At 44.7% G+C, this 13,948-nt stretch overlaps 1 protein-coding gene across 1 annotated transcript in view; it reads right to left on the bottom strand.

Moving 5' to 3' along the window:
• Positions 1 to 13,090, bottom strand: part of zmpste24 (zinc metallopeptidase, STE24 homolog) — a 37,276-nt gene extending 24,186 nt beyond the window's left edge. The window contains exons 1-3 of the mRNA XM_038796743.1: positions 12,723 to 13,090; positions 5,596 to 5,742; positions 3,114 to 3,200 (exon numbers count right to left, since the gene is read on the bottom strand). Of these exons, the coding sequence (XP_038652671.1) occupies positions 3,114 to 3,200; positions 5,596 to 5,742; positions 12,723 to 12,830 (342 nt within the window). The 5' untranslated portion in view covers positions 12,831 to 13,090. The remainder of the gene's footprint in view (positions 1 to 3,113; positions 3,201 to 5,595; positions 5,743 to 12,722) is intronic.
• Between the last annotated feature and the right edge of the window lie 858 nt (positions 13,091 to 13,948).

The following is a 13,948-nucleotide window of genomic DNA, read 5'->3' as shown; positions in this document are numbered from 1 at the left end:
CCGGCGATGCGCTCAAACCAATGGCTCAGACCCATAAATTTCCGATTCAAACCAGAGTGCTACCATCCCCTGAGCAAAGATTAACACCAAATGGTGTTCATTTTGTTATGGCCAACTTTTGTTGTAATTTTATTTCTCTTTTCCTCCTTCCTTTCCCAGCAAATACCAAGTGCCTCTTTAATCACTCCATGACCTTCCCTTAACTGGGAATGAGAGAACAATTGACCATCCAGCTATACATAATCGCTCAGTTTTAGGCAACTGGATCTTTGAGCAAGGAGGGGAGATCATTCAATTTCAGTTCAGGTGGTGTATGAAGGAGCAGTAGTACCTTCTTGAGCTAGAATTAAATCTGATTGGTAAAACTTCAATTAAGCCCAGTGGCAGTGGCAGCCCTGAGTGTCTGGGGGTAGTAGAGGAAGCATATTAGAGTGGAGGGAGCATCGGTGTGGGCTCCAATCTGTGATAATCACCGGTTTGTTCCAGGGAGGCTGGATGGGGGGTTTTGGAGATGGCAGAGGACAGGGATTGAGAGGACAGGAGATCTATTTATTGATGGGAGCTTTCCCTGTTTGGACGAAAAGTTTAAATTGCCGGGAGGGAATGGGTTTCGATATCTGCAGATAAGGGATTTTGTGCGAAGGCAGGTTTCAACCTTTCCGCTCCTACCGCCACAGGGGATACAGGACAGGGTAGTTTCCAGAACTGGGGTGGAGGAGGGTACGGTTTTGGATATCTAAAAAGAGCTTATGGTGTGGGAGGAAACCCAGACAGATGAGCTAAAGGGTAAATGGAAAGATGAGCTGGGGGGTGGCCAAAGGGAAGATGAGCTGGTAGGCTGGTCCGTGGGCAGATGTTTTGAGCAGAGTCAACATGTCCTCATCATGTGCCAGGCTCAGACTGATACAATTCAAGGTGGTTCACCGGGCACATATGATGGTGGCCCAGATGAGCAAGTTTTTTGGGATAGAGGACAAGTGTGTGAGGTGTGCGGGAGGGCCAGCAAACCATGTCCATATGTTTTGGGCATGCCCGAAGCTTAGGGGATACTGGCAAGGATTTGCAGATGCCATGTCAATGCTACTTAAAGAACAGTGGCGCCGAGGCCAGAGGTGGCGACCTTTGGAGTGTTGGAAGATCCGGGAGTCCAGAGGGCAAGAGAGGCTGACGCCTTGGCCTTTGCCTCCTTGGTAACCCGGAGACGGACATTGTTAGCGTGGAGGGACTCGAAGCCACAAAATCAGAGGTTTGGGTTAGCGACAAGGCTAGGTTTCTCAGACTTGAGAAAATTAAAGTTCGTCCTGAGGGTCAATGTTGGGGTTTGTCCGGAGGTGGCAGCCGTTTTTGTCGACTTCTTTCGGGGGGGGAATGTCTTAATAAAATGTTATTTTTTTAAAAACTTCAATTCTAATGTTCTGAATGGAAGAATAATGTAATCATCGCAGCTTTGCAGAGTTAAAAATACAATAAATTACAATTAAAAGCGATGCTTTGGAAAAGCAACCAGGGATAAATCAAGAACTTATAAATTCCCAAACCTAGCCTGGAAAAGGATCTCAGTCATTGAAACTGTACTTATAGAAGTTACGTTTTAAGAAGATTGGCACGGTGGCGCACTGGTTAGCACTGCTGCCTCACTGCGCCGAGGACGCAGGTTTGATCCTGGGCCCGGGTCACTGTCCGTGGAGTTTGCACATTCTCCCAGTGTCTGCATGGGTCTTACCCCCACAACCCAAAGATGTGCAGGGCAGGTGAATTGGCCATGCTAAATTGCTACTTAATTGGAAATATAAAAATAAAATCTATGGGGAAGACAGTCACATAATGGTACATCCACTGGACTATTGATCCAGAGACATGACTTAGACGTAGAATTGACATACAATTCCAAGAGAATTCCTACAGTGCAGAAGGAGGCCATTTGGCCCTTCGAGTATGAACCAACCCTCTGAAAGAGCACCCTACTTAGGCTCACTCCCCTGCCCTATCCGCGTAATCCATGCACTAACCACCTAACTTGCACACCTTTGGACACTAATGGGCAATTTAGCATGGCCGATCCACCTAACCTGCACATCTTTGGACTGTGGGAGGAAACCGGAGCACGCAGAAGAAACTCACGCAGACAAGGGGAGAATGTGGAAACTCCACACAGTCACACAAGGCCGGAATTGAACCCGGGTCTCTGGCACTGTGAGGCAGCAGTGCTAACCAGGCTGATGCTCCAAGGACACAGTTTCAGTGGGTTTAAATCTCACTATGGAAGCTGGTGGAATTTGAATTAAATTATGAATAATTTTTTAAATCTGGAATTGAAAGGTAGTTGTAATTGTGACCATGAAGCTAGCAAAGTCCCATCTGCTTCACAAAGGAAATTTTCCATCTGAACCTGCCTGGCTTACATGTGACGAGCTTAGCAAGCCACTCAGTCCAAAGGGCAAACAAATGCTGGCCCAGCCAGTTGCACCCACATTCCACGAAATAATTTTTTAAAAACTCAAACTACCCCGCATCCTCCCAGTTAGCGCAAACTGCCTCCCCTCACTCAAGGTTGCCCTTTTTGATAGCAAACAGCTGGATGTCGACTTACTCACTAATTCCCAACTAACGGCAGGTAGTGGAGGGCACTGGGAAGTAGATGAGAGAGAGAAAAATAAAACTCACAAGAAATTTACTAAACAACCCAACTAACTGAACAGCATTCATTATTAATCACTACTCCTTTTCTAATCAGGAAACCTTAGATCTCAGTCCTTAAAATAATTAAGCTATCTGCATGCAATACTTATGGGCAAAAAGATGGTGGCAGAGTGGTTAGGTGGATTGGCCATGCTAAGTTGCCCCTCAGTGTCCAAAAGATTAGGTGGGGTTTCTGGGATACGGGGATAGGGTGGAGGCATGGGCTTAAGCAAGATGCTCTTTCAAAAGTCAGTGCAGATTTGATTGGCCGAATGGCCTCCTTCTGCACTGTAGGGATTGTATGAAAGGTAGTGGTCAAATCACATTACCACAAACTAGAAATGGAAGACATCTTTCATTTTGGTTCATGGCTGGAATCATCACAAAATGATTCAACAACGGAAAACTATTCATGTAAAATTACAAGTACTTACCTCATACTCGGATCCTAGACCGAAGCGTGCTATGACGTATCCAGATATTCTCCATAGAAAGGGAATTCCACCCAGCAAAAGGATAAGCTGCAAAAAGGAACAGCACATTTAGAAGTGCGACTTTCAACCTATTATTTATTACTGGTGATGGTTTAGTACTAAATACACTACTTTGGTATCACACTTGTAGCAAACAGGCCATAGTTACAAGTTCACTGTGCTCAGAGGTGGAGGTTTACAGTACATTATAACAAGTTCATAATTATTTGAAACAAAGCTACAGAGCAGCATGTAACTGATCTACAGAGCCCGGAAGCGCTAAGGTTCAATTTCCAATTAGCATACAAAACTGGCTAGCTTTCTATTCTAGGTCAAGTCCAAGAGAATTTGCAATGTCTTAGCATCTCGTATAAGGGAAGGTAGATTCTTCATCAATATACAACTCCTAATTGTAATTAGCTGACCTCAACTGGAGCAACAGTACGGATGTCACAACTGCACTGCATATCATGTCCCTCTGCAAGAGAGTTAAAGAGCAATCAAGGTTCCCATTGCTGCTTCCCATCAGATCTTCTGACAGATGGGCAGAACGGTGGCGCAATGAGTTAGCACTGCAGCCTCATAGCGCCGAGGTCCCAGGTCGATCCTGGCTCTGGGTCACTGTCCGTGTGGAGTTTGCACATTCTCCCCGTGTTTGCGTGGGTTTCACCCCCACAACCCAAAAATGTGCAAGCTAGGTGGATTGGCCACGCTAAATTGCCCCTTAATTGGAAAAAATGAATCGAGTACCCTAAATTTTAAAAAAAGGTCTGCTGACCGAATTAGATGCATGTTGGAGATGGACAAGATCAGATTCAAGTTCAATGCCCTCCTCTCAGTGTTGAATATCACTGATGATCTCACTGCCTTGACTGAAAATGATCAGCAAGGATAAAATCTTATAGCATGAGACAGCACATTCAGGAGAAGAGAAAAGATTATTTACATGGGTGGAAAAAACACTCCCTAGGATCAAGTGGTAAATTTGAATACTAATTGTCATTCGTAATCAATTACTTTTGTGCGTGACCTTTTTGCTGATTCTGCACTTTGCATAATACAGGATTCAAACTAAATAAGCCACTCAGCAAGTATATTACAGTTATATCCGTCTTTGTGATTCGACTATTGTTCCCAAAACAACCCAATATTGAAACAGAATGCAAACACTTAATATTTTGTTTCCAGTTTCACCTTTGCTCTCTTATAATTTGTCAAGATGCCCCTTAAATGTCACTATTCAACCGCTCCTCATAGCTAATGCCCTCCATACCAGGCAACATCCTGGTAACAAAGGCACAAGTTTCACATTTTCTGAAGAGGCTGGATATGTTTTAATATTTTGTCTTTAATAAACTTGAGACTGGGTGGGTAGCAGAGAAGTATACCTATCTGTAAATGTGCCCTCTATCAAGTCACTTACCCACCTAGTCCCACAAGAATATCACTGACCGACAATCAGCTATGCAAGCTCACCACTGCAAATTCAAATTTACACAATATGCATCCAGACGCGGACAAAATCAAAATTGGTCTTTACCTGTACCATGCGTCTAACTCAACTCCTACAGTAGTACAATCCCAGAGTTTGAGGGGGCTGGATTACGTGGAGAGATTGAGAAGACTGGGACTGTACTCGTTGGAATTTAGAAGGATGAGGGGGGATCTTATAGAAACATATAAAATTATGCAGGGAATAGATAGGATAGATGCGGGAGGTTGTTTACACTAGTGGGTGAAAGCGGAACTTGGGGGCATAGCCTCAAAGTAAGGGGAAGTAGATTTAGGACTGAGTTTAGGAGGAACTTCTTCACCAAAGGGTTGTGAATCTATGGAATTATTTGCCCAGTGAAGTAGCTGAGACTCCTTCATTAAATGTTTTCAAGGTAAAGATAGATCGTTTTTTGAAGAATAAAGGAATAAAGGGTTATGGTGTTCGGACGGGAAAGTGGAGCTGAGTCCACAAAAGATCAGCCATGATCTCATTGAATGGCGGAGCGGGCTCGAAGGGCCAGATGGCCTATTCCTGCTCCTAGTTCTTATGCTCTTATATTACATGAAGAGAAAAAACATTCTGTTATATGACAAAGAAGGACTTTGAGGATAGATATGGTAAGTTAAGTTGTTTTACTAAACTGTTGACAGCTACAAATGCTAATTATAAATATTTAAAAGCACATGGTACCTAACTCTAAATTTAAAATTATCTATTATGAGATGCACGAATTCCCCTGCCTTTCCTACTTCCTGAGTTCAAGTATTAATGGCCAGCGCAGGTGAAAGTATAAAAAAAAGTGAGGGCAAAGAAAAGAAACGATTGACATCGGAAAATTAAGACCCACAACCTCACATGAAATAAACTATCTTTCATTTTATCTTTGAAATCATTAAAGCCATTAAAATTTCAATTTACAAATGTAGTTTCAGGGATGCAAGCACTCACTGTTCCCTCAGTCTCAGAATAAAGACCAGACCAGAATCCAAAAGTACTTTTATCCAGTTGGTACAGACGAGATTTCTCAAAAGTTTCAGAGTCCATGATCTTCCCCAATTCTTCAGGCACCAGTGTGGTATCTCTGTACGTCTTGCGCTAAAGACCAGGAAAAAGAGACACAATTCACATTCAGTCAGGATCTGTAACGTCTTTGTTTTTAATGAAAGCCTTTTTAAGACTATCTTTGAAGTTGTCTTCTCCTTTTGGATATTCCTTGCAAAGATACAGCAAATTTTTATACAGTTTTATTCCTTCACTTCTTAAATGATTTGCCATGTTCAAACAACAGCTTTTCCATCCAGTCATTCACTGTTACTTGACCCCAACACCGCCAAAGGCCTCAGCCCAACTTGCAAGTACATCCCTTCCCCCTATTGATCTCCACATTCCCGAGCTGGGGTCTGAGGCTCCTCAACAAAGCAGCAGAAAAATATTATATCCCCTATCTACCATCCAATTTCCTCTCTTTCTCTCGGTGACTTATAATGGTACAGAGTTCCATGCCTTACTAATGTGGGCATCCATAAGCCTGGATACTGAGTGTGGGCACAACAACCACAGAGACACCAAGTCAACCCCACTTTTAAGCAGGGTTCATGCAATAGTAATAGAAAAAATAAAAGAAACCCTGACTATTTCCACCTTCCCTCACCCAGACATGCAGCAGACAACTGTACATAGATTCATAGACATTTCCAGCACAGAAGCCATTCGCCCCATTCTGTCCAGGCGGGTCAATGATAATCTCACTACACTAAAGCCATTTTCCAGTGCTTAGCCCATAGCCCTGGAAGTTACACCAGTGCAAGTGAACCCGAGTTTATCTTGGCTAAACTCAGTCAACACAGTCTAATGAAAGTGGAATATTTCTGGTTTGTATGGACTCAGGACCACAACAATTAATGTAACCATTCACTGAACATTAGGAAACAAAAAAATTAGTAAATATAAAGTGCCCTTAGCTCCCAATGATTGAAGTTAGGCAACTCATAATCAGAAAGTAATCTGATCAGAGACTACAAGAAATATATGTAAGAGAGTGTTTCTGGAGATTTGGTGCCAGAATCAAACCTAGATTGAATCAAATATAGTCAGCAGTGTAGGAGAAGTAGCATGCTCTCAAGTTGGGGGGGGGGGGGCTCTCACTCTCAGGCATCAGCTTTGATTCTAGTCTTTACGATTACAAGGTCATAAAATTAGAAGCAGGGATAGACAATATGGCCCTCGTAACTGCTCCGTTCATTATGATTATGGCTGATCTTCTGCCTCAACTCCACTTTCCCGCCCACTCCCCATATTCCCCAAGAGACCAAACATCTGTCTCACTCACCCGAAATATACTGATTTTTATACTTATCCATCTAATCGTAGCTGGAGAATCACTTGCAATAGTTTCTCTTCCTGCCACTGCACCTTTACCTCCGATGACCCATCCCCCAAGGATCTATTATTAGCCTCCTCCTGTTGCTCTACATGCTGCCCTTTGGCAACATTACCCAAAAGCAGAGTGTTAGTTTTTATATGTATGCTGATGACCACTAGTGCTACCTCAGCACCAACTCGCTCAATTGTTAAATGATCAGACTGCTCATCTGACATTCAGTGCTTGATGAGTAGAAATTTCCTCCAATCAAATACCACTGTCTTTGGTTCCCACTCCATACTTCATTCCCTAGGTACTAACTCTATCCCTCGCCCAAGCAACACTCTTAGATGAAGCCAATTGTCTTGCAACTTTGGTGTCACATTTGATCCCGAGATGAGCTTTCAACCTCATATTTGTGCCATTTATAAGATTACCTATTTCTACCTCAAAAATACTGCCAACCTCACTTGCTGCTATGACCTTCACTTGCACCTTCATCAGCTCCAGACTTGACTATTCCAACACACTTCCACATTCTACTCACAGCAAACTTGAGCTCATCCAAAACTCTGTTGCCCATTCTTAACTTGTAGCAAGTCCCAGTCCCTTATCACTCCTGTGCTCACCGACCTACATTGCCTCTTGGTCAAGCAATGCCTTAATTCTAAACGTCACAGGCTGGATTCTCTGTTTCAGGGACTATGTCCCCACACCATCATGAAAACTGTGGCCTTTTACGTCAGAAAAACTGGCATCAAAAGGCCACACAGTCACAGCCCTGTAGGGGGCTAGCAGAGAGCTGTCATGAATCTCTGACACTTGCGGGTCAGAGACCGCGCATGCACACGGTGGAGACCTCCAGCGGCTGCGCCGTGCTCCATGGTGGACTCAGACTGCGGAGCTGGACCGCACAAATAGTTCCCCCGATTGGCTACGTGCCCGACCCATACTGCCTGCTCAAAAATAGCCCGGTCCCGCATGAGGCCCCCCCCCTGCTCGCCGATCAGCCCGCCCTCGACCATGACGGGCGCGGGCTGAGTCTGCAGCCACCACACGAGTATCCCAAATGGCAGAACCATGAGTGGTCCACGCCGTCGGACCTCGGCCAGTCGGGGACAGAGAATAGCGGGGCTGGCCTCTGGCAATGGCCTAGATAGGGGATACGAGGCACGGCATACTCCCAGAGTACACCGCTTTTCAGGGGCTGGAGAATTGAGGAACCGGCGGCAGTCCCGATTCATGCGTGGAACTGGATTCTCCGCCCAGCGCCGGACGCGATTTCAACGTCGGGGTGCAGAGAATCCAGCCCTACATCCTTGTTTTCAAGTCCCCCCAAGGCCTTGCCCCTCCACATTTCTGTAAACTCTTCCAATCCCACATGCTCAGTCATTCGCATTCCTCTAAATTTGGTCTCCTGTGCATTGCCAATTTTAATCGCTCCAACATTAGTGATCATATCTTCAACGTTCAGGTCCTATGCACTGGAATTCCTTCCCAAAAACTCTCTACCCCCCCTGGTCCTCCTTTAGGATGCTCCTTAAAACTTAACTCTTTGACCAAGCGTTTGGTCACCTGACCTAATATTGCTGTATGTGGCTTGGTGTCATATTTTGCTTCTGTAAAGTGTCTTGGGACATTACATTCAATTAAAGGTGCTTTAGAAATACAAGCTGCTGATAATGTACCAAACAACAGAGCATCCACAGCTCTCCAGGGTAACTAATTCAAAGATTCACAGCTGAGTGAGGAAACTTCTCACCTCAATTCTAAATGATCATTCCCTTATCTAAGATTGCGCCCCCTCCCCCTGCCATTTTAGATTCCCCCGACAGGAAAACAAGGGCAGCACGGTAGCATTGTGGATAGCACAATGGCTTCACAGCTCCAGGGTCCCAGGTTCGATTCCGGCTTGGGTCACTGTCTGTGCGGAGTCTGCACATCCTCCCAGTGTGTGCGTGGGTTTCCTCCGGGTGCTCCGGTTTCCTCCCACAGTCCAAAGATGTGCAGGTTAGGTGGATTGGCCATGATAAATTGCCCTTAGTGTCCAAAATTGCCCTTAGTGTCCAAAATTGCCCTTAGTGTCCAAAATTGCCCTTAGTGTCCAAAATTGCCCTTAGTGTCCAAAATTGCCCTTAGTGTCCAAAATTGCCCTTAGTGTCCAAAATTGCCCTTAGTGTCCAAAATTGCCCTTAGTGTCCAAAATTGCCCTTAGTGTCCAAAATTGCCCTTAGTGTCCAAAATTGCCCTTAGTGTCCAAAATTGCCCTTAGTGTCCAAAATTGCCCTTAGTGTTGGGTGGGGTTACTGGGTTATTGGGATAGGGTGGATGTGTTGAACTTGGGTAGGGTGCTCTTTCCAAGAGCCGGTGCAGACTCGATGGGCCGAATGGTCTTCTTCTGCACTATAAATTCTATGATCTATGAACCTTGCAGTGTCCACCTTGTCGAGCCCCTTCAGAATCTTGCATGTTTCAATGAGATTTCATTTCAGACTCATGTCAAATATAAGCCCAGTTTACTCAGCCTCTCATCATAGAACGCCCTCATCCCAAAACCAATCTAGTGATCCTTCGCTGCACCACCGCTAATAAAAGTATACAAGATATGAAGACCAAAACGGTGCACGGTACTCGAGGTGTGGTCTCACCCTGTGCAATGGTTGCAAGACTTCCTTATTCTTGTTTCCAATCGTCTTACGATACATGATATCTGCCTTGCTGTACCTGCATGCTAACTTTCTGTGGCCCTTGTACAAGGACACCCAAATCTCTCTGAATGTCAACATGTAGATATTTCACATCTTTTTAAAAAAAAAATACACAAGACTAGGTAGTGAATGTAGCATTTACGTTGACCGTGGAGAAGGCTTTACAGACAAATCCCTTGCCACATATCCAAACACGCCCACCCTTCAGCACAAGTAGCCATGGGAATGGGAACCCAAGCAGCCTCTTTCCTCTCTGGTCCAGAATCATGAAAACTCTTTGTGAGCTAAGGTCAGCTGATTCAGCCAAAACCTGGCATATGCTTTCTTTTTTCATTCAAAAAGTATTGAAGTATTGAATGCGCGTGGATGTTTGCACATTTTTGCCTTTTTTGCTTTCTTTTTGTTGATGTCTGTAACTGTTTACAATGCCGAAAAACTACCTCAATAAAACTGTTTGTTAAAAAAAAGGCACATGGGATACTTACTTTTGTTAGTCGAAGCATAGAATATAGGAACAGGAAGATTATGAAGCTGGAGTACCATGTGCAGTTCTAGTCAGCCATCCCACTATATGAAGGCTGGGACTGCACTAGAAAGGGGAGATTCACCAAGATGTTGCCTGGGCTGGAACATTTTAAGTATGAAGAGGCTGGATATGCTGGGGTTGTTTTTCTTAGAATACAGGAGGCCGAGTGTGGAGAGGGGGGTGCGAATCTGGAACTCGCTGCCTTAAAGGGTGGTAGGGACAGGAACATTTAAGAAGCATTCAGATGAGCACTTGAAACACCACAGCATATAAGGTGCCTGCGCAGACACGATGGGTCAAAAGGTCGCTTTCTATGCTGTAACACTAAGACTGGGGGACACAGATTTATGGCTTTGCACAAGCGATGCAGGTAAAAATGTAAGGAAGAACCTTACACAGCGAGTGGTAACAGACTGAAACTCATTGCCTTTGGGGCAGGTGAAAGCAGATTTCAAAAGGAAATTGGATGAGCACTTAAAATCTTGCTTGTCGCAGGGAGTGGAAAGGGACAGACTGGAATTCTCTATAGCCAGCTGGTATGAATCTAATGGGCCAACTGGCCTCTTTCTATACCATAATCAGGGGCCTCACGGTAGCATGGTGGTTAGCATCAATGCTTCACAGCTCCAGGGTCCCAGGTTCGATTCCCGGCTGGGTCACTGTCTGTGTGGAGTCTGCACGTCCTCCCTGTGTGTGCGTGGGTTTCCTCCGGGTGCTCCGGTTTCCTCCCACAGTCCAAAGATGTGCGGGTTAGGTGGATTGGCCATGCTAAATTGCCCGTAGTGCAAGGTTAATGGGGGGATTGTTGAGTTACGGGTATACGGGTTACGTGGGGTTGAGTAGGGTGATCATTGCTCGGCACAACATCGAGGGCCGAAGGGCCTGTTCTGTGCTGTACTGTTCTATACATAATAACTCACTGATCGCACACAATATATTCTCTTTGACCACTCATCCCCATCCTTTCCCACCATTTCAAATATTTTCTGATGGCACAGCAGTGGAATATTCAATTTGTCATTGGAAACAAAATTTACTTCAGTTAAAGCAGTCAATAAATGACCTGAAGGAGGGCGTAGAAGGATGGGGGAGTAAATTTGCAGATGACACTAAAGTCGGTGGAGTCGTGGACAGTACAGAAAGATGTTACAAGTTACAGAGGGACACAGATAAGCTGCAGAGCTGGGCTGAGAGGTGCCAAATGGAGTTTAATGCAGAAAAGTGTGAGGTGATTCATTTTGGAAGGAATAACAGGAAGACAGAGTACTGGGCTAATGGTAAGATTCTTGGTAGTGTGGATGAGCAGAGAGATCTCGGTGTCCATGTACATAGATCCCTGAAAGTTGCCACCCAGGTTGAGTGGGTTGTTAAGAAGGCATACGGTGTGTTAGCTTTTATTGGTAGAGGGATTGAGTTTCAGAGCCACGAGGTCATGTTGCAACTGTACAAAACTCTGGTGCGGCCGCATTTGGAGTATTGCGTGCAATTCTGGTCGCCGCATTATAGGAAGGATGTGGAAGCATTGGAAAAGGTGCAGAGGAGATTTACCAGAATGTTGCCTGGTATGGAGGGAAGATCTTATTAGGGAAGGCTGAGGGACTTGAGGCTGTTTTCGTTAGAGAGAAGGTTAAGGGGTGACTTAGTTGAAGCATACAAGATGATCGGAGGATTAGATAGGGTGGACAGTGAGAGCCTTTTTCCTCGGATGGTGATGTCTAGCACGAGGGGACATAGCTTTAAATTGAGGGGAGATAGATATAGGACAGATGTCAGAGGTAGGTTCTTTACTCAGAAAGTAGTAAGGGCGTGGAATGCCCTGCCTGCAACAGTAGTGGACTCGCCAACACTCAGGGCATTCAAATGGTCATTGGATAGACATATGGATAATAAGGGAATAGTGTAGATGGGCTTTAGAGTGGTTTCACAGGTCGGCGCAGCATCGAGGGCCGAAGGGCCTGTACTATGCTGTAATGTTCTATGTTATGTTTAAACTTAAACCGTGCAGAAAGGAGCTGGGTGTGTGGGGTGTGTGAGACAAAAAGCACTCTCTATCCAGCTCATTCAAAAGCTATTTATCTAGCCAAAATATGGGGGGGGGGGGGTTTAATTCCAAACTTGGTGTTCAAATTTGTTTTTAAACCTTGCAATCAAGTCTTTCCACATCTAATAGCAGAAGGACAAAAGTACAATGGAGCACCAAAATAGATTTGGCAAGGTGATGTTAAAATTGCGGGTCCGTTTCTCTTATATGTTTGTTGCACCGTTACCTTGTATCAAACTGCCTGACACATTGTATCACTTTAGGAAGCTTTGTTTCCTTTTATAACAGGGTGCGGAAACAATTCTCTGAGATCCTCCAAAGGTGGGGATTATTCGTATTTTGGGTTTGTCTCCTCCCTTCCGCCCCACCCCCGCCCCCCGTTTCTCTAATAATTGAGGGAGGGGGAGGAGAGGGATGGTTAATGCGACTCCCACTTACCTGTCTGTGGGCTAGGTAGGCCTCCCATACATACACAGTCCAGGAAAAGAGCAGCACCGAGTAGAAGATTTGACTTTCGATGCTTAACTCTGCAATAAAGTGAATCATGATTCCCCGCCACTTCCGACTCACTGCCACCAGAAAACTGTCTACTTTTCTTTAAATTCCCCTTTTGACAAGAATTCGACCCTTACTGGAGAAAATAAAAGACAGTTTATACAGAAACAGCTCTTCGTTCGCCCTCCCTGTTTTCCTTACTTGCTGTTTTACCCCTTTTTTTTGTTAATTATATTTTTATAGTATTTGTTCACTCTGCACCTCATTCACTGAACCAACCCTTGCTGCCGGCTGAGTTACACTTAAATGGGTCCGGGCGGACAGGAAGCTGGTGCGCTGGGAAATGCTGTTCTATCGCACAGGCGGAATTTGTCATTGCGGTCAAAGGAGGTAGATAGTGGGAGGTTACCGTAAAGTAATCAAACCAAACTAAATGAAGAAAAGTGCCACCTTTTCAGACGGACACAACTGATAGTTACCTAAATCATAAATCAAAAGGAAATTTAACCAAACCAAATTAAATAATACCCATGTTGTCAGCTATGTCTTATACTCTGTGAAGCAACCAGCCGTGGAAAAGGCATCAAGCCTAATGATGGGCTCTACATTTTCCTTCTCCAGAATCCCCCCAGGTGTAATACACAAAAGGAAAAGTGGGGAGCACACTTAGCAAGCGGCAGGGTTGAGCTGGACAAAAAAACCATAAGTATTACACTAACTTGAAAGCAAATTACTGCAGATCCTGGAAATCTGAAATAAAAACAAAATGCTGGAAATATTTCAGCTGGTCTGGCAGCAACTGGAGAGAGAAGTGGAGTGAATGTTTCAAATCCATATAACATCTTTGTGGTAGTCTGGTTAGAGGTATTACAGTACCTAGCAATGCTGGAACACCATTGGTGGATAATGCATGTTGTCTATTGGTTGTGACTGTATGGTAGCTCTGCACTGCAAGTCGGGGTATAAGCCCGTGCAGCCCCAGCAGCTCCCTTTCTGTACCTGAGATGCTGGGGGAAACATCTAGCTTATTAAAGCCTTCAGTTGTACAACAACCTTGCTTAGTAATCATTGATTGCGCATCAATTTAATAAGCTAGAATTAAAGAATGGAGCTCCGAATCAAGCCGGAGTGTCTGCAACTCAGCCCCCACGCAGTAAACTCGGCGGCGA

Source organism: Scyliorhinus canicula, chromosome 1 (assembly GCF_902713615.1).
Source record: "Scyliorhinus canicula chromosome 1, sScyCan1.1, whole genome shotgun sequence".
NCBI lineage: Eukaryota > Metazoa > Chordata > Chondrichthyes > Carcharhiniformes > Scyliorhinidae > Scyliorhinus > Scyliorhinus canicula.
This window is presented reverse-complemented; position numbering and strand designations above follow the sequence as displayed.